Source organism: Belonocnema kinseyi, chromosome 8 (genome assembly GCF_010883055.1).
Source record: "Belonocnema kinseyi isolate 2016_QV_RU_SX_M_011 chromosome 8, B_treatae_v1, whole genome shotgun sequence".
NCBI lineage: Eukaryota > Metazoa > Arthropoda > Insecta > Hymenoptera > Cynipidae > Belonocnema > Belonocnema kinseyi.
The window spans coordinates 12,470,922-12,492,542 of record NC_046664.1 but is presented as its reverse complement, the minus strand read 5'-3'; the positions used below and the strand labels follow the sequence as shown (position 1 = coordinate 12,492,542).

The 21,621-nt window shown below is 23.6% G+C and overlaps 1 protein-coding gene across 3 annotated transcripts in view; it reads right to left on the bottom strand.

Annotated features, from left to right (window-relative positions):
• Window positions 1-21,621, bottom strand: part of LOC117178783 (laccase-like) — a 72,429-nt gene that overhangs the window by 19,277 nt on the left and 31,531 nt on the right. For 2 of the 3 annotated variants that reach the window (XM_033370256.1, XM_033370255.1), the window contains 2 exons: window positions 19,468-19,662; window positions 15,665-15,764 (listed from right to left, as the gene is read on the bottom strand). In XM_033370256.1, coding sequence (XP_033226147.1) covers window positions 15,665-15,764; window positions 19,468-19,624 — 257 coding nt within the window. In that variant the 5' untranslated portion in view covers window positions 19,625-19,662. The remainder of the gene's footprint in view (window positions 1-15,664; window positions 15,765-19,467; window positions 19,663-21,621) is intronic. The other variant, XM_033370257.1, reaches the window with a different exon arrangement.

Sequence of the window (21,621 nt, the reverse complement as noted above, 5' to 3'; positions counted from 1 at the left end):
AACAACTATCTTTTAATGTTAAACTGCTTTCTTAAAAACTAAACGAAAAATTTGTTCTTTCTTCCTTAGAAACTCAACTTTTTGGTTGAGAATTCTTGAATTTTGTTTAAAACTTACTTTTTCCTTAGAAAATTATTCTCTTTGTATCAAAATTCATATTTTTAATTAAAAACTTAACAACTAGGTTTTAATTTTAAACTGCTTTTTTAAAAATTAAACAACAATTTTTTTATTCATTAAAAACTATTTGATACAAAATTAATCTTTTTCTTTAAAAATACTTCTTTTTACTTTCAAATTCCACTTTTTGGTTCAGAAATCTTGAATTTTGTTGAAATTCTTCTTTTTTTTTATAGTAAATTAATCTTTTTGTTTTCAATTTTTTCTTTTCAAGTTGAAAATTCAACTTTTTGGTTGAAAATTCTTAAATTGTTTTAAACTCGTCCGTTTTGGTAGATAATTAATCTTTTTGTTCAAAAATTATTATTTTTGGTTGAAAATTTAACAATTTTCTTTTTTCTTCTTTTTCTTCTTTCCTTTTTAAAAATTGAACTTTTTGTTTCAGAATTCTTGAATTCTATTGAAAATACGTCGTTTTTGGTAGTGAACTAATCTTTTTGTTTAAAAATTCTTCTTTTTTAGTTAAAAATTTAACTTCTTGGTTCAGAATTCTGGAATTTTTCAAAAATTCGTCTTTTTGGTATTAAATTAATCTTTTTGTTTAAAAAATTATTATTTTTTATTAAAAATGAACAACTAGATTTTAATTTTAAACTGCTTTCTTAATATTTAAACAAAAAATTTGTTCTCTCTTCTTTAAAAACTCAACTTTGTGGTTGAGAATTCTTTAATTTTATTTGCAAATTCTTCTTTTTTGGTGATTGATTAATTTTTTGGTCAAAAAATAATTCTTTTCAGTTAAAACTTCAATTTTTTTGTTGTAAAATACTAAATTTTATTGGAAATTCGTCTCGTTTGGTAGCAAATTAATGCTTTTGTGTAAAAATGCTCTTTTTAAATTTAAAATTCAACTTTTTCGTTGAAAACTCTGGAATTTTATTAAAAGTTTATCTTTTTGGTAGTAAATTATTCTTTTTGTTTAAAAATTCTTCTTTTTTAGTTTAAAATTAAATTTTTTGTTGAGAATTCTTGAACTTTGTTAAAAATTCACTTTTTCTTTACAAAATTATTCTTTTTGTGTCAAAATTCATATTTTTTATCAAAAACTTAACAACTAGGTTTTAAAGTTGAACTGCTTTCTTAAAAATTAAACTACCAATTTTTTTTCTTTATTAAAAACTGTTTGATAAAAAATTAATCTTTTTTTTCGAAAATTCTTGTTTTTTATTTTCAAATTTCACTTTTTGGTTCAGAATTATTAAAAACTCGTCTTTTTTATAGTAAATTAATCTTTTTAAGTTAAAAATTCAACTTTTTGGTTGAGAATTAGTGAATTTTTTTAACTAGTATTTTTTCGGTAGTAAATCGATCTTTTAGTTTAAAAATTCATCTTTTTAAGTACAAAATTCAACTTTATGGTTGATACTTCATGAATCTTTTTGTAATTCGTCTTTTTTGGTTGTAAATTAATTTTTTTGTTTAAAAATTATTCTTTTTGGTAAAAAATTTAACAACTCACTTTTAAATTTGAATTGCTTTCTTAAAGATTGACAAACAAATTTTTTTCTTTCTTAAAAATTCAACTCCTTGGTTGAGAATTCTTGAATTTTATTGAAAAATCGTCTTTTTAGTAGTAAATTGATCTTTTTTTTGCAAATTCATCTTTTTGATTAAAAATTTAGGGACTAGGTTTTAAAGTTCAGCTACTTTCTTAAAAGTGCATTTTTTTATTGATAATTCAAAACATTATTTAAATGTTTATCTCTTTCTTTGAAAATTAAATTTTTTGTTGATTTTTTTTCTAATTTCCTTTGGTAATTGAAAATTTGCCTATTCTATTTTTGGTCGAAAATCGTTCTTTTTTAACTAAGAATCAACTTTTTGTTCAAATACAACTATTTTGTTATAAATTTTTTTCTCTGAAAATTAATCTATTTTAGTTAAAAATTCAACTTCTTTGGTTATTGAACTGTTTTGTATATACATATATATATATCACCATTTTGTCTTGAACGTTCAATAATTTAGTAACAAAAATCAACTATTCAGTGGAAAATTTTTAACGTAGTTTATGGATGATCCCTCACAGCCTACACATTTTTCTCATTAAACGTATTTCGACCCTGGAAGCTTATCAACATTATTTTTAATTTAAAATTACATATTCTAATAAGCAATTTATTTGCAGAATTTTTTTCTCTTCCCAAAAAAGTTCTGGCTTATGACATTTCCGACGCAAAACCAGAAAAATCTCATTTTTAGAATACAAATGTTTTTCGGTCTTCTCTGACTTTAACTAGCCATAATTCATTAAATTCTTCGCATTATTAAATTAAATTTACAGGAAATCTTCCCTAGGATATTCTACGATTTTAGATTAAATAACATAAAAAAAATTTTGTTTAAACAAAAGTAATTAATTCTTAAATATTAAACACTACAAAAATTAAGAAATTTAAAATAATCACACAAGCCATCTTTAGAGAACCTCAAGTTATATTCGCAACCCCATAATAATATTCAAAAATCACTGAAAAAAGCTCAAAGTTGAATTTTATAATAGCGGGTACCTAGGTACCCTCAGTGTGTCCACGAAGTATCTATACTCTGCAGTCGATTAGTTTCGCAAGAAAATTTTTTAATAAATTCTAAATGCACCTTTTTTCTATTGAGCTAAATAATTACAAAAAAGATTACAAAATTACTTCCCATTTTTGGCGAATTAAGTCATTAAAATATGCTGATTCAGGTGAAAGATATTTATGTAAGCGTCTGCAATATCAGTAAATATGTGAGTGTGCATAAGAGATGGAGACTTCCACTTGCTATCTCATTTCTTCGAAGAAAAGAAACTGGATTGAGTAATGAAAGGTCTGGTCGGATATACTTGGTTTCAAGGTTGTCTACCTTGGTAATTTTTTTTAGCTATTGAGCATATCTGATGGATATAGAAGACCTGCGACAATATTGAGGATCTTATAATATTCAAACCAAAAATATTATTAAAAAATTTCGGAACCTTTTAATGAACAAAAAAGAAGCAGATTCAATTTATTTAAATAATTTCTAGTGTTTCTGAATTGTTTGACATTATATGAGGTTGTTTCTACATTTTAAAATTGTTTTCATATAGTCTAGAAATCTTGTATTAGAAAAGGTATTTTTACAGTATTGAATATGATAAACACGTTTTTTTATTACGCGTGCCCGAAATATTTTTGAAACAATTTCCAAAAATTCTGTTTTCTTACCAGCCCTATCGCATTTTATAGCGGAATTCGAAGAATTCGCGGCACAGGAGAAATAAAAGAAATTCATGGAATTCCCGAAATGTAAGAATTTTACGGATTTCGTGAAATTTACGGAATTCAAAGAATTTACGGAATTAAGAGAATTGACGAAAATCACAGAATTCAAGAAATTCACAGATTGCATGGAAGTCACGGGATTCAACGAATTCAAGGAATTTACGGAATTCACGAAAATGATGAAATTCAGGAATCAAAAAGTCACGGGATTTAACTAATTCGCGAAATTCAAGAAAAACGTGGAATTCATAGAATTCACGGAATTCATTGAATTCACGAAAATTATGGGATTTACGGAATTCATTGAGTTCATAGAATACAAGGAATTCAAGTAAAACACTTAATTCACGGAATTCAAGCAATTAACGGAATTTAACTTATTCGCGAAATTCAAGGAAAATATGGAATCCTTGGATGCTCTAAATTCAATGAATTCCTTCAATTCCTTTAATTGTATGAATGATATAAATTTCGCGAATTTCTTTAATTTCATGAATTTCAAGAATTCTGCGAATTCTTTGAATTCCGTTAATTTCATAAAATCTATGAATTTCGTGAATTATGCCCAACCAGTGAATTCCGTTATTTCAGTTAATTCCATGAATTCCGTGATTTTTGGCGAATTCCTTAAATTTCATCCATTCCGCGAATTTCATTGATGCTATAAATTTTGCGAATTACTCTAATTTCATGAATTCCGAAAACTCTGTATTTTTCATGAATTCCTTAAATTCCGTAATTTCCATGAATTCTTTAAATTCTACGAATTCCGTAAATCCCTTCAATTCTATGAGTTCCATGGATTCTGCGAATTCTTTGAATTTTGTGAATTCTTTCAATTACAATAATTCCGTGAATTTCATGAACGCTACCAATTTCGCGAATTGCGCAAATTCCGTGATTTTCATGAATTCCTTAATTTATATAAATTATATGAATTCTATACATTCCTTTCATTCCGCGAATTCCTTCAATTCCATGACTTCCTTTCATTCCGCGAATTCCGCGAATTCCGCAAATTCTTCAAATTCCACGATTTCCCCGAATTCTTTGAATACCATAATTTCCGCAAATTCAATCAATTTTGTCAATGCCTTGATTTACATTAATTCTGCCAATTACGTGAATTCCTTTAATTCCTTTAAACCCTTGATTACAGTCAATTACACGAATTCCTTGGATTGCGTCAATTATATAAATTAAGCTTATTTCGTAAAATTCGTGAATTTTATGAATTTCGTGAATTCCATACATTCGATGAGTTCGGCGGATTTCACTTATCCAGTGAATTCCAAGAATTACGTGATTTTAGCGAATTCCTTGAATTTCATCAATTCCGGGAACTTCATACTTGCGTGAATTTCATTAATACTAAAAATTTCGCGAATTTTTCTAATTTCGTGGATTCTGCGTATTCCATAATTTCCATGCATTCCTTTAATTCCATGAATTCCATCAATTCCATCAATTCCATGAATTCCATCAATTCCATGAATTCCGTGAATTCCTTCATTTCACGAAATCCTTCAATTCCATTAATACCGTGAATTTCGTAAAGTCGACAAATTTTTTTAATTTCATGAATTCCTGATGAATTCCGTGAATTTTGTTAATTCCGTGTTTTCTTTCAATTCCATGAATTTCATGAATTTCATGAATTTCGCGAATTTCTAGAATTGCTTGAATTCCATGAAATCCTTCAATTCCAATGATTCCGTGAATTTAATGAATGCTGTAAATTTCGCGGATTGCTTCAGATCCACGAATTCCGAAATTTTAATGAATTCCACGAATTTCTTCAATTCCTCGAATTCTGTAAATTTATTGAATTCCATGAATTCCTTTCACTTCTTGAATTCCGTGAATTCCTTTCATTTCTTGAATTCCATAAATTCCGTGTACCCTCTAAATTCCATGGATTCCGTAAATTCCACAAATTTCGTGAGTTCCTTTATTTCCATGAATTCCGAAAATTCCATGAATATCATGAATTTCGTAAATTCCGTGAACTCCGTGAACGTCATGAATTCAGTGAATTTCGTGAATTTCGTGAATTCATTAAATTCCATTAACTCCTTGATGTCCTTGTGCACAATTTTCATCTTACCAACGCTCTAATAAATGTATTGGAAAGCTGGACAGTTACTTCACGATTTGCAGCACTTACAATGCATGTATTGAAATTTCGTCATTTCAATACGATTTTTGCAATTTTATCTTACGTTTGTATTGTAGAAGTCGTGTAGAAGTGTTGTAAAATTCCAAACATTTTTAACAGTGTACTGAATTATGGCTCTTTGAAGAAACTCGATTTTTTATTAAAAGAGATTCAAAATCAAATTCTACATTTTTTATCTATACTTTCGAACCTGTTAAACTCGGGGGGAAATGTTCTAAATGTGGATTAAGAACAAGCAATTTCAAGTAATTCTAGAATTGCAGAAATTCCTGCTCTACAACTTTTTCTCTGGCGTCATTAACGTAGCTTTATCCTGAAATGAATTTTTTAATAATAATTGAACATGAGTAAATTGTCCTGAAAAAGAGGTCAAAAGTGGCCAAATTTGGAAGGCCATAACTTATGACCAGCAGGTAATATATTTTTTTAACAATATTTGAATTGTTTTAATCATGACAAATTTCTTAAACAAGAACTATTATTCTTGAAATTCATCCACTGTGTCATTTATTCCACATATAATAACTTTTCATAATTCACGGGTAACAGAAATTGTTTAAACAATTGAAAATTAGCTACTTGGAAACTTCTCATTTTTAAAATATACAAGAATTTACGAAAAAAGTGTAAATAGAAAAATTGTGTTTCCATCCTTATTCCATTATATCTCTTCAAACCCCTTAAAATCTCATAAAATTCCTAAAAAGCTTTAAAAAATTGGTTATATCCGTGAAAAATGCTAATTTTCAAAAATACTTTAAAATGCCTTAAAAATACCTTAAAATCTGTTGAAATCTGTTTAAAACCTTTCAAATTACTGTAAATCTTTCTAATATTTTCAAATCTTTGAAATCTGTTGAAATCTCGTTTACAATGAAAATAATTGATATATTTTCTACACATTGAGTGAAAAAATATATAATCTTACGCAACACGAGGGGGGAGGGGGTTCTCGAAATGGATTCAGAAGGCTGTCATCCTTGGATCGCTCCGTGTCCTCAACACACGCTAGGGATTCACTAAATTATCCATTTTTTTCATTTTCAAACAAATTTTTAACAAGTGGGTCATCGATTTCTTTCATTTTTTTTGTTATTATGTATAGTGTTTGACGTACTGAATACTGGTGTCAAAAGGTTTTTAAAATTGGTTAATATTGTGGCAGATATTTTTTAATGAAGTTTTAAAAAATTGAAAACTGAAAGCCTATCTATTCAATAACAGCTAAAAAGTTCATTTGTTCATCAAATTTCATAATCCTTAAAAAAATAGTTCATGTGTTCTTAGGAATGAAATTTTGGCAATTTATTTGTTTATAAAAAATATAATTTTTTACATTTATTCGCCAATATAATTGAGCATTTATAGAAACATTTGAAACTAATTTTAAACATTTTCAAGCAATTGCAAAAAGTTTCTCACTTCAAATTTTATATAACAATATTTGCTCCAATATTGCAAATTTTTAAACAAAAATTTTTAGATTTTACTGCTTTATCATTTCTGAAAAAATTTGGTTACGTTAGCGTCTTATACAGAAAATTTATATTTCTAATTCAAGATTATGTTAGCCATTTTTATCAGAAATAAATTATTTTAAACTAAAAAAACATTAGGTTTAAAAGTAGAATTACCTTTTTTTTGTTAATTAGATTATATTTTTTATCCAATTTTGGAACAAATTTATGTTATGTTTTAAAATTTTCACTGAAAACCGGTTATATCAATTCAAAAGAAACCAAAAATTCCGAAGAATATTTAATCATGTTAATGATCTTCGTCGGAAAATTGTATTTCTAATTTAAAAAATTATATTTCAAAAAAGGGTGACAAGTTTTTAGAAATTTTATACACGTTTTTTTGAAGTCTTGCACTAGAAATTTGTATTTTTAATAGATAATCATTAAAAATTTAACTATTTTGGAGCAATTAAAGATCATGTTAACCATTTTTACTAGAAATCGATTATTTAAAAAAAAATTGATTTAAAAGCAGTTTAACAATTTGAAACCATTTTCTGTTACTTTAAATGTAATTGTTGTACACTTAATAAAAAAATATTGGATTTTAAAGAACATTAAGAAATGTTTGAAAAATGTAAGGTTAGGTTTGCATTTTTCATCCCAATTGGTAATAGATTTCAAAAAGGATTGATAGTTTTTGAAAAAACTTAGGTTATTTTTAAAATATTTTCCACCTAAAATCGGTTATATTAAATTTTAACCACAAAAAATGTAAATAAACTTACAATTTCAAACAAATATTGATTATTTGGTGTTTTTTTATCTAAAATGACATTAATACTAAACAAGACATGATATTTAAAAGAAATTCATATTTTTTCAAACATTTTCTACTGTGCAGATTTACAATTTGGAAAACATTTTTGTAATGTTATTGTTTTTTTTCGAAAAAGTGAATTTTCAATTTAAGAACCTACAAGATTTTTAATTTAACCAATCCTAATATTTTTTAGCTTATGATTCTTCTTTAGATTATCATTCGGAGTCATTAAATTGACCATTTTTGTAAGCTTATTAAAAAATCATTGTATTTGACAAAGATTAAAAGTGGGTTAAACAAGTTTAGGTTATATTTGCGTTTTTCACCCCAAGTCGCTATAATTTTCAGAAGAATTAATTATCTCAAAACAAATTTAGGTTATGTTTTAACAGATTTCACCGGAAACCAGTTATATTAAATTTTAAAAAATAAAATAATCTCACATTTTGGAACAAGTTTCGAAGATGTTAGCATTTTTCATCAAAAAATGCAATTTCTAATAAAAGAAATTATATTTAAAAGAATTTGACCATTTTTTAACAATTTTCTGCTGTGTTTACGTCTTACACGGAAAATCTCTAATTTTAGTAAATATTCATTTAAGTTAAAGAAGATTTGAAATTTTAGAACAATTTAAGGTTATGTTAACCATTTTTTCGGAAATCGATTAGTTTTAATAAAGACAGAAATTAGCTTTAAAAGCAGATTTACAATTTGGAACCATTTTTTGATATATTTGTGTTTTTAGCCGAAAACGTGTATATTTAATTTTAAAAAATTATCAGATTTTTCAGTTTATGATTATTATTTAGATTAATATTCGAAGTCATTAACTCTAAATTTTTGTACATTTAATAAAAAATTATTGGATTTGAAAGAAAATGAAAAATTCTTGATCCAAAATGGGTATAGATTTTAAAAAAGATTTAGAATTTTTGAACAAATATAGGTTATGTTTTAACATTCTTCACTAGAAATCGGCTACATTGAATTAAATTAATATTTTTTCAATAAAACGTTCAATTTTCAACAACTTTTGGTCATGTTAGTAATTTTTTAACGAAAATTAGTATTTGTGGGCAAAAACTGATAAAATTGTTTCTTCTTTGCTTCACGTTCGTTCTTTATCCTGCAACGTGAGTTACGAAAAAATAATCAATGTTCATTAATCATGAAATTAGGCACATGTAAAATTATTAGTCAAGCTTTAAAGATTAATGTGTTATAAAAATCAGATTGTTGACTTCTGAAAAATCATCAATTATTGTACACTATGATTCATACAGTCGCACTAATAAAAATGTATTACATCATTTATGACTAATTTTTTTAACTAATTTCTAATCGAATAATGTTAACTTTTTAAAAAAAGGTTGGTTATCAATCAAGTAGTTAAACTTCTTGACAAAGTCATTCAATTTTAAACAAATTAAATACATTTTTAAACAAAGGATACAATTTAAAAAAAATGAATTCTCAACTAAAAACATAACAGTAGACTTTTAACCAAAAAATAATTAATTTTCAACCAAAAATAGTTGGATTTTTCCTAATAAATTTTGAACGATAAAATTGAATTTTTCACGAAAAATATGGAATTTTTGACCAAATAGTTATATTTTTAACTAAAAAAATATAATAAACTCTCGACTAAAAATATAACAGCAGACTTTATAACCATAAGTAATTAATTCTGAACCAAAAATAGTTGGATATCTGAATATAAAAATAGTTTATTTTTAACTAAAAAAGATCAATTTTCCACAAAAATTTAAATTTATAAATTTTTATTTTAAAACAAACAAAAAATCATTTTCAACCAAAAAGTTATGTTTTTAACCAAAAAGATGATTGGTACATTGAAAATGGTAAATTTTCAAAATAATAGTGAATGCCCAACTAGACAGTTAAATTTTTAATCAAAAGAAATAAATTTTTAACCTAAAAGAGAATAATTAAATTTTTATTTAAGAAAATTAAATTTCAACTGAAACCAATTTCAGCAAAATATTTAAATTTTTTACAAATAAAAAAAAATTCAAAAAAATATTACACTTTTCAACCAGAGATGAATTTGCAATCAAGAAGATTATTTTATACGAAAATAGACGAATTTAAAAAAAAACATGCATTTCCATGAATGGTCAAATTTTCTGTTAAAAATTTTAATGTTAACCAAAAAAAGAATTTTTAAAAAACAACCTAAATTTTCCGATGAGAAAAATAATTTTTAACAAAAAAGTTCTACTGTCAGTTAGGTCTGTTAATAATTAAATTTTTAACTAAAAAGGATAAATTTTCAACTAAAAATGGAATAATTAAATTTTCAGCTAAGAATATTATTTCTTAATCAGAAAAAAACGAATTTCCGACAAGAGTTCAACTTGCAATTAAAAAATATCTTTTTAAGAAAATTGTTGAATTTGGAAAAAAAATAAATAAATTTGCAACCAAATAATTAAATTTCGAACGAAAAAATACAGATTCTCATTCCAAAATATAATAGCAGATTTGTATGCAAATAGTTAGATTTTCAACCAAAGGATGATTTTTTTTACAAGAATATTAAATTTATTTTTAAAAAATACGAATTTTCAACGAAACAGTTAAACTTTTACCTAAAAAAATTAATGTGAACCAAATTAGTAAGTTTCTAATTGAAAGAAGATAATTTTTCAACAAAAAATGAAATGATTTTTCAGCTTGAAAAGTTATTTTTTAACCAAAAATGAAACGTATTTTACACAAGATAGTTCAATTGTTTACCAAAAAGTTTAATTTTCAACAACAAAATTTATTTAATACTAAAAAGTAGAATTTGAAACTTAAACTATGAATCGTCCACACAAAAAAATATTTTTCAATTTAAAATCAAGGACAGTTGAATACTCAATTAAAACAGATTAAATTTCAATGAAACAGTTGCATTTAAAATTTTTAAAAATTCATTTTCTACCAAATAGTGTAATTTTCAGATAAAAAATATCAATTTGCTAATAAAAATAAAAAAGTTAAATTTCCATTCTTAAAAATTAGTTCTTATCCGAAAAGATTAATTGTTAACTGAATTGACTAACCTCAAAATAAAAAAAAAAGAATTTTTTATTTTAAATTAAATAATAATAAATAAATAATAATAAATAATAAATTTTAAATGAAAGAGAAAAACGAATTTTAAATCAAGAATATTGATTTTATATTAAATTAAAAAGACGAATTTTAAACAAAGTACATGAATTTTCAACGAAAGAATTAAATTTTCAACTAAAATAAATATAAAAATAAAATAGTTTAATTTTGACCTAAAAACATTAATTTCGAATGAAAAAATGTATTTCTAACAGAATACTTAAATTTTTAACTTAAGAGATGAATTTTCAAGTAAAATTGCAAATCATCAACCAAAAACATTAATTTTGAAAAAAAAACAAACTACCAACGAAAAAATGAAATTCTGATAAAACATTTGAAATTGGAATAAAATAATTAAATTTTCTACCAAATAATAAAATTATTAACAAAAAAAGAAGACTTTTCAAATAAAAATATAATAGTAGACTTTTACCAAAAGAAATTAACTCTTAACAAAAAATTATGAATTCTCAAAAGAGTCGTACGTGATACCTCAATCCACTAAGATTTTCATTTTTAATAAAAAATAAATTAATTTATAACAAATCATTTCAAAAATGAAAAAATCTAATAATAAGATAACTAAAAAGCAAATCTTCAACAAAACAAGTGAATTTTTAAGTAACTCGTAACCAAATATTAACAAATTATGAATTATCAATGGAAAATTTAATCGTTAATATTGAAACTAAAAAGGATTCTAATTTTGAATTTTAAAAAGTAGAATTCATTCGAAAATTTATATTTTCAACAAAATATGTTGAATTTCCAACAAAAAAGACTTTTCAGTACAGAAGGAAAAGAATTGGTTCGAAATCTTCAAACATGTACATTTTATTTTTAATTTTTTTTTATCTTTTTAGGCTCAAATGTATTGTTGTATCTTTTTAAAATTTCTGAATGATTCTTCAACTTATTCGAATTTTTCCTAAAATTTTGTGATCTTGGAAAATTAAACAAATTTACTTTAAAGTTAATTTTTCAAATAAAAAAAAATCACTAAAAAATGTCCTTGGAATCTTAAAAAAATGGTATTATCTTAGAACTTTTCAAAATCCTTAAAAGCTTTCAAAATTTTATTTCAAAACTTTTAAAAATCAATATTTTGTTTGCAATTTTTCGGAACTGTGAATTACTCCTGAATATTTTTAAAACTTCGAAATATTTTTTTGGAATAATTCCAATTTACCATATAATTGGTTAAAACCCTTCAAAAAAAAAGAAAAAAACAAGTCGTCCTAAATATTCCAGATTTTGAAAAAAATTCAAATTCTAGAATTTTATAAGCTTTTCATTTTTCAATTATTTTGAACGCTCTTAATTATAAATGACACAATTTAAACTCTGTGAATTTTGAATGTTCCAATTTTATAAATTATAATCCAAAATTATTTAAAATTATTTATTATAATTTGTCATTCCACGCAATACAGTGTCTTTTTTTTATTTTCTCTAGGGGGAAATTCTCTTAACTATTAATTAAATTAAATAAATTACTTTGCATACAATAATATTTTCAATAATTGATTATCCACTGTAGGTTGCTGTATCGACTGTAGCGAGATATCCCCTAATCTAAAATTAATATTTAAAAAATTGTTTGAAAACACATTTCAATTGTTTATATTTTTAATGTTAATGTATTTAATCGTAGATATTATTTATTGTGTAATAATATGTCGCACAAATTTGCATGTACATTCAATATAAATAAATGATAAATATGTTTAATTTACAAAGTCGGTCAACCGTTGAAGTTCTTCCGCATTATGAAGTTTTTGCACTCAACTATTATATAACGGATTCTTGCAAAATAGCTTACATCGAATAGATTTGATTCGAGTGATTCTCTAGCCTCATAAAATTCCACTTAATTCAGCTTAGTGTTAGAAATCTTACATAATAAAAAAATTAATAAAAATTACGAGCTATAGCACCAATTGTAAGGTTGTTATCCTTTATTTACAGAAAAATAAATAAAAAAACCATAAATTAAAAAATGTGTTTTGTGGACTTTTTTCCCTAATTATAATTTTTAGCGGTTTGTTAATAACAAATTATTTTTAATGTATAAAATACTATTTTCTACTTGTGACGGTATATTTACATAAATTGTTTAAACAATTTATTATCCTTTTTAGAAATTATTTTTAATAATAATTCCCTCCGACTAACTTTATAAAGTGCCTGTTTTTTTTTTATTTTCCACTCATTATACCATTTTTAATTAGAGTAAGGCAATACTTCACATAGAGTTTGGTAATAATTATTAAAATTTGACAACCAGACATAATTTCTAGAAAGTTTTGTTTTTTTTCTAAATTTTTTAACTTTTTTCAACTTCTTACTTAGTGAGTTAATAATTAATGCAAGTTAGGAAAAAATAATAAATATTAATATTAATTTAAACAAAGAGACTCTCAGTAGCCACTTCAAGAAAAATTTACATTAAAAAAAATTCATATAGTAAATTTGAGGAAAGTTTTTAATATCTATTTTATTTCAGAAAAATATATGCACAAAAAAGAAAAGAAAGAAAATTAATTATTAAGTCACTCCAAGTGAAAAATAGGCAAATAGTTAAAAATTTCAGAAAAAATCGCAAATTTTTACCATTATGCAAAACAAAATATTATTATGAAGATAATAAATTGTTAAAACAATTATTTTTGTTAACTTAAACTAATTACTACTTCCCTTTATTTAAAAAGTGAACAAAATTTTTTTTATTTCATTTAAAAAACGCAACAATCTATCATTTCTGTAGGAAAAGATAGTTATAAACAATAATCATTTGTTCTAACAATGACTTGTATTAAAGTACAATATTATCTACATTGATCTCAATTAAAAGTAGAGAACAAGTTTAATATTTCAGAAAGAACTGCAACTTGCAAGCATTATTCAAAGAGAATATTATTAAAAATAATAATAAATTTTCAAAATAATTATTTTTGTTTACTTTAAATAATTAGTAGCTCGCTCTAATTGAAAAGTGGATGAAAAGTAAAAATTTGAGAAAAAACTACAACGTTCTAGCATTATTCTTAAAGAATAATGTTCTAATATTTATGATTTTTTTAAACAAATATTTCTGCTAAATTTATTTGACGATTGCCTTGCTCTAACTAAAACTTTGATAATAACTTTAAGAATTCAGAAAACTCACTACTTTTTGACTCTATCCTAAGATAAAATTGCTAGGAACAATAATAAATTATTGAAATAATTATTTTTGTTAAACTGCATAAATGAATACCTCGGTCTAAGTAAAAAGTGGACAAGAAGTTGAATAATTTAACAAAACTACACCTTTCTAGAATTATTTAAAGATAATATTATAATAATAAATTGTTTAAACAATTATGCTTGTCATCCTGAACTAATTATTACCTCACTCTAAATGAAAAATGGACAAAAAGTTGAAAATGTTAAAAAAATATTATTATTCTTATCATAAATAATAATAAATTGTTTAAACAGTTACATTTGTCGAATTTATTTGATTGTTACTTTGCTCGAACTATATACTTGAAACCATTTTTCCTTTAAAAATTCAAAAATGATAATTAGCGCCAAAAAATCACAAAACCCAAATTTTTTACTTATGGAAGTTTTTGGGACCCTATAACACGTACTTATGGTGGCCGTATTTAAAATTCGGATAAATTTCGGATGATAAATTATAACCAATAAATATTATTAAAGCTTTTTTTTATTATTTCGCTTCTGCAAAGCAATTGTGAAAATTTAGAAGTTTCCTGTACTATTAATTTTAAGGATTTTTAATTAAAAATGAATTATACAGTTTTTTTATTTTTTCAGTTTTTTATTTAAAATGTATTAAAAAATATGTTTATTTATTTTTATAATTGTGAATAATAGAAAAACTGAGAGTTTTTCCAAATTTTTACTCATTTATTAAAAGTTTTTTTTTTTAATTTTTACATTATTGAAAATCGTTTTTATTTCTGGAAGTGTGAAGAATATGAAAACTGAGATTTTGAACAGCTTTTTTTTATTTTTAGTTATAAAATACATTTTAGGTTTTTTGTGAAGTTATTTTTTTATTTCTTCAGTTTTTTAATGATTAAAAATATGTTTCTATTTATATTTAATTATAAAGAATACGAACGTAGAAATTTTTTTAAATTTTGTAATTTTTTACTTACTCAGTTTTAACTTTTCAGCTTTTAAAGCAAACTACTGTTATATTTTCTAACAGATTGTTTTAATTGCTTAATTTTTTTAGAAATGCATTATACCAGGACATTTTTTAACATTTTAAATTTTTTAGTTATTTTAATTGTTTTTGATCATCATCGTCACTTTGTTAATTTCAAACAGTTTTTGAAATTTGTTAACCTTTTTATTTATTTCTTATTTAAATGATTGAAGTTTTTTATACAAATATTTTTCCGTTTTTGAATTATTAAAAATATGTTTTTATTTATATATAATTGTAAAGAACACAAAAACCGGGAGTTTTATCCAATTTTGTAATTTTTTTCTCATTATTTTGATTTCTTTTAAGCCTTGTCAGTTTCCAAACCAAATAATGGGTTTATTTTGAAATTGAAGATGCAGAAGAATTTCATTTTATTATTTTGAAATTAATTTCTGAATAATAAAATATACTTACTTGCTTAAAGTTTGGAAGACTTCGAGTGTGAGTTTCACTCGACATATCATTGGCCAATCCAAATGATGGCATGGTCTATCACAGGATAAAAATGTTTGTTCTGAAAAATGATAAAAGAAGATAGTTCAGGGCAAGCGAAATTAAAAAAAAATTATTATTTCAAATTTCCATTTTTTAAAATAGAAATTAATTATTTAATTTATTATTAATTCAATTAATTCTGTATTCACTTAAATGCGTTGTATTAAAAAAAAAAAATTTCAAAAATAATAACAAATACATGTATTTGTTTGGGCATCGTTAAAATTAATAAAATTAGTTTTGAATTCGATTAAACCCAAAAGTAATTCGAGCAAATTTGAGCCCATTTCTTCCTTTTTATAAAGGCTTGAATTTTTTGGAATTGACTTAATTCATTCTAATTCAGTTTATTTAATAACATGAAAATTTCTTCAATTAATTAAAAACAATTTAATCTATTAATAATTCAGTTCCATATATATTTCATTTGATTAAATTGGCTCAAATATACTTAAACTGATTTTTAATTAATTTCAATTGAATTAAATCATTTTTAACTCAGCTTGAAATGATCAGGATGATTCCGAATTAGGTAAATTTCAATTAATTTACTTGAATTTACCTCAAGTTAATTTATATTAATTTCTTCAAGTTCGTTGACAATCAGTCAATCTTTCTTGTGACTTCCATCAGCGAAAATACATTAGAATTCAGTGAAAATTGGACTGAAATTCAGTCATATTTTACTAATTCATCCAGTCAAGAACAACTAAAATTTTCAGTGACTGAATTTTCATTGAAAATACTAATCATTTTTCACTGTTTGAAATATGACTAGATTTCAGTGAAATTTTCAATGATTCCCAGTAAATTTTTAATGACTGAACTCGCGAAAAAATATTCACTGAATCTCATTTTGCAGTAAAGTTTCACTTACAGTGAATATTCACTGCAAATCTGTTCCTTGTTTTTTAATATTATAATCAATGAAATCACTGAAATTTTAGTAGTTTTTTAATTTTCAGTTATAATTTTCTTGCGATCAGTGCACTCCAATTTTTGCTTCCCCGGAAAAATAAATTTTGTTTTTTAAATCGGATTTTGAAATTAACATGGGATTCTAAGCAGGCAAAGATTTTTTTAAATGGAAAAACATACTTCTTATTAATTTTTTATAAATTAAAGTTTAGTTACTAATTGAAAAATATTCAAGGAATGGTTTTAACTCGATAACTTTTATTTTTGATCACCCCAACGATCTTGTCTTAAATGTTTGTTTTTTTCATTTCAAAATTAAAAATTTACTATTTTTGGAATAAATAGTATACATAATATTCTTTGTTTAAGAAAGTTTTGATTTTCTTTAACAATTTTTATTTGTATATTTTTTTTTCTACCAAACAGTGAGAAAGTAATATTTTCTGTAATCAATGACATCGTTAACAAGGGCTAAATAACATATCTTTTTTAGAATATTTAAATAATTTAAATTTGTTTAAATAAGTTTATCCTCCGTTAATGGTGAAAAGTTATTATTTTCTTAAATTAATTGCCCAATTGACAAATGTTTTATTATTCAGAACTTTCTTATCTCAACGAAAAAAAAAATTGTTTAAATTTAACTGAATGTTAGTTACAAAATTTTTGGAAAATTGAAACTTATCGAATAACAATAATTGATTGAAAATATCTTGATATATCCTGATCAAGGTCAAATATAAAATAATTGTTGCATAAAGTCATTTTCAGACAAGTAGTCATCACCACCTTTAACAAAAATAATTTATAAAATAATTCATGTTGAAAAAATATATTTAAAAATACCGTCTATAGCATGAATTTCAAATAAAACTACAATTGATCATTTTTCGGGGAATTTTCCGGGCAGAATTCAACGGGATTGGGGACGTCAAAATAAAAAGTTATTCGTTTTAGATTATTCCTTGAAAATTCCTGAAGATTTAAATAAATATATATAAAATTAAAAACAAGTTCTTCTTTTGTCTATTTTTACGAACACTGAGCTTTTCTAGGATTTAAATTTACAATTCTCGAAAATTTACAAAAAAAAATAAAAATAAAGAACTATATATTTTTTACATTATATTATATATTTAAATTAAAAATTTCAACCATTTTAGGTTATGTTGCCTTTTTACACTGGAAAGGGGCATTTTATTCACAAATTATTCAATTTCAAACATTACAATTTAGCAACAAAAATTACATTTTTCGATTTTGTTAGCGCGCTTTACCGTCTAGAATTTTTGAAGCAATAAGTATTCGATTTTTAAGGCTCATAAATTTGAAAGATTAGTGATTTTTAACAATTTCTGGTCACGTTTTACGGTTTTACTCTAAAAAATGATATTTTAAAACAAAAATAATTATAATTTGAAAAAAATAAAAAATTTTTAATCAATTTTTGATTATTTAATTATCTTCGCCGGAAATTCGTTTTTTGAATTAAAAAAATTAAATTTTAAAAAAGATATACACCTCACAAATTTTAGGTTATGTTTGCACTTGTTTGAACAATATTTGCCATTTTTAAACAGTTTCCAATTATATTAAAGTTTTTTACGGGAAATGGTTATTTAAAGAAAAAAACCAGTTGATTTTGAAGGTTCGCGATTTTTTAAAACAATTTTAGGTTAGTTTTTAGCATTTTACACACAAAATTAGTGTTTTAATCAAAATAACCTTTTACATTTAAACGACATTTAGAATGTATTAACAATATTGGATTAACTTAGTGTTTCTCGTCGAAAAATAGTGTTTAAAATTTTTTTAAATTATATTCTTAAGAAGATTTTCCATTTCGAACAGTTTTAGGTTATGTTAGCGTTTTACACCCAAAATTGTGTTTTAAAATAAAAATTATTATAATAAAATTAGAAAAATATTTCGAATGTTTTAACAATTTTGAATTATCTTAATGATTTTCGCGTGAAATTGGTGTTTTTAATTTGGAACAATTAAATTTTAAAGGAAAAAAGTTTTAACTATTTTAGGTTACGTTTTAGTGTTTTACACAAAAAGTTGATATTTTAAAATAAAAAAAATTATAATTTGAACAAGATTCAGTTTAATTTACGAAGTTTGGATTATGTTAGTGTACTTTGTCCAAAATTGGTCTTTTTAATCTAAAAATATTATTTTTGAAAGAATATTTACAAATCCTGACAATTTTAGGTTAGGTTAATTCATAATTGGAAATATGTGTTTTTTGAACAAAAAGAATTGGGTTTAAAGAAGATTTACAATTTTAAACAAATTTTTGTCATGTTATAGTAGTGTTTTTATATAAAATTGCTATTGTTAATAAAATAATTACATTTAAAAGAATGTTTAAACAATATTAGGTTATTTTTATATTTTTGTTCGTAAATTGTTATTTTTTATCAAAAAAGTAACGGTCCGATTGTTTATCTTATTTTATTATATTTGATAATAGACACTTTGAATTGCAAAAATTTTGTTCTAATTTTAATTAAATATTTTTATTTTAAAAATTCGCGCGCTTATTTCCTAGATTAAAAAAAATATTCCATTTCTGAGAATTTGCAGGTTATGTTCTAATGATTGCAAATAACCCAGAATGGTTTTTCTTTTTTAATTAAATTGTGAAATACGCATTCCTTAATTTTCACCATAGAAATAGAATTGTTTTAACATGTTTTCATACAAAATTTAAAAAAAAAATATAATTTTTTTTTTAAACCGCAATGATAAAAAAATTTAATTTGTTTATTTTTGACCTAATTTCTGTTTTGACTTACTGGGTCTATAATGGCTGAAGTGTAAAATAGTTGCAGTGGCTACTATCAAACTTATAACAATGGCAAATCGTACAACGTGTGGAGCCGGCGTAACCAAACGTTTAACATCTTGCGGCTCGTACATCGTCCACACTGCTTCGTTATTTTTATTTAACATAAAGTGGTGACGGCATTCCTCGAAAATTATTAATAAACCTTAAAAATTATTTTTCAAATTATTGAAATTTTATTTTTGTTATTAATTTCTATTTTAATATTATTCAATTAAGAAAAATGAAATAAAATGTAGGCTTTATCCATAAATAAGGTTACCAATTTTTCACTTGTTAACCCCCCCCCCCCCCAGGTACCCATGTTAGTCAAAGTAAATTGCATATCCAAAAAAATAGTTGTATTTTTACCAGAAATTTTTTTTTAACAACACACAGATTAATTTTGAAGCAAAAAGCAAAGATTAATTTTCAAACTATACGGACTAATTTTTAACAAAATAATGGAATTTAAAAAATGTTAACTTTTAACAACTCGACTGCTTTTTAAATAATTCGACTTTTAAACTGATAATGGCAAATTTTGAAAAAGAAAGTTAATTTTCAATCAAGGAAGATGAATTTACAACCGAATAGTTGAATTTTAAACTAAAAAAAGATAAGTTTTCAACTAAAAATATATTTAAATTTTGAGTTAATTTTTGAACCCCAAAAGACGATTTTTCATCATGATGGAAAATGTTCTGCTAAAAAGTTACATTTTCAAATCAATGGTTTAATTCTCCACGAAAAAGATGAATTTTCTATCAAAATAGTTTACTCTTCTACTAAATTTGGAAATTTTCAAGCAAAAAAAGAGTTTTCTAGAAAAGTTTAGTTTTAAACTCAAAAATATGAATTTGTAAAAAAAATTGAATCCTCCACCAAAACAGATTAAACTTCTACAGAAAAATGAATTTAAAAAGATACATAAGTTTTTAATCAAATAGTTGAATTCTCAACGTAAGCCAATTTTTAACTAGCAAAGAGAAATTTTCCATTGAAAGTATCAACTTTTAACCAAAAACAGAATTTTTACATTTTTAGATAAAAAAATTAATTCTTCATAAAAAACAGAATTATCAAGAAAATAATTTAATTTTCAATCAAAGAGATAAATTTTTAACTAAAATGTCACATCTTGAACAAAAAGATCAATTTTTAGTAAAAAAAGTTTAAGATTTAACCAAATAGTTTAATTTTCAGCAAAAAAGATTTATTTTTAAACAAGAAGATTACTTTTCTAAGAATAAGGTTAATTTTCCAACAGAAAGTTGTCTTTTTAACCCAAAAATAGGAAATTTCAAATCAAAAAGATTAATTATTTACCAAACAAATTAGGTTTCAAATAAAAAATATCAGTTGTAAACAAAAAGAAGACGACTTTTTAATAAATTACATCAATTTTGAACTGCATTATTGCATTTATATCTAAAAAATTAACATTTTTTATCAGAAATGTAATAGTAAAAGTTTTCAGTTATATTAATTAATTTTAAACCCAAAACTAAAAGCACTTTCAAACAAAGAATTAAATCTTCAAACAAAGAGTATACATTCAAACAAAAAATAATACATTTTTGAGTAACAATAATCGTAAAAAAAAAATAATTTTGAATGAAAAAGTTTAAGATTCAACCACGTATTTGTGTTTCAGTTGAAAAAATTAGTTTCCAATCGAGAAGATTAATTTTCAAAGACAAAAATTAATTTTTAACGAAAAATGATGTTCCTTTACCAAAAAATAGGGAAATTTTTAATCGAGAAGATTACTTTTCTACAGATAAATACAAATTTTAAACTAAATGGGATGGCTTGTACTATAAAAAAATCAAGAATTAACATGAACTTTCAACAAACAAAATGCATTTTTCACTAAAAGAAATATATTCTTAAACAGAAATGTAAATTGTATATTGTCAGTTACAATAAATAATTTTCACCCAAAAATTCAACGCATTAAACAAAATTTTCAATTTTCAATTTCAAATGAAGAAAATGAGTTAATTTTTAACTAAAAAAAAAATAGATTGTAACTAGAAATGTAAACCTTACATTTTCAGTTATAAAAATAATTTTTAACCAAAAATTAAACGAATTTTCAAAAAGGTCATTAAATTTGCAA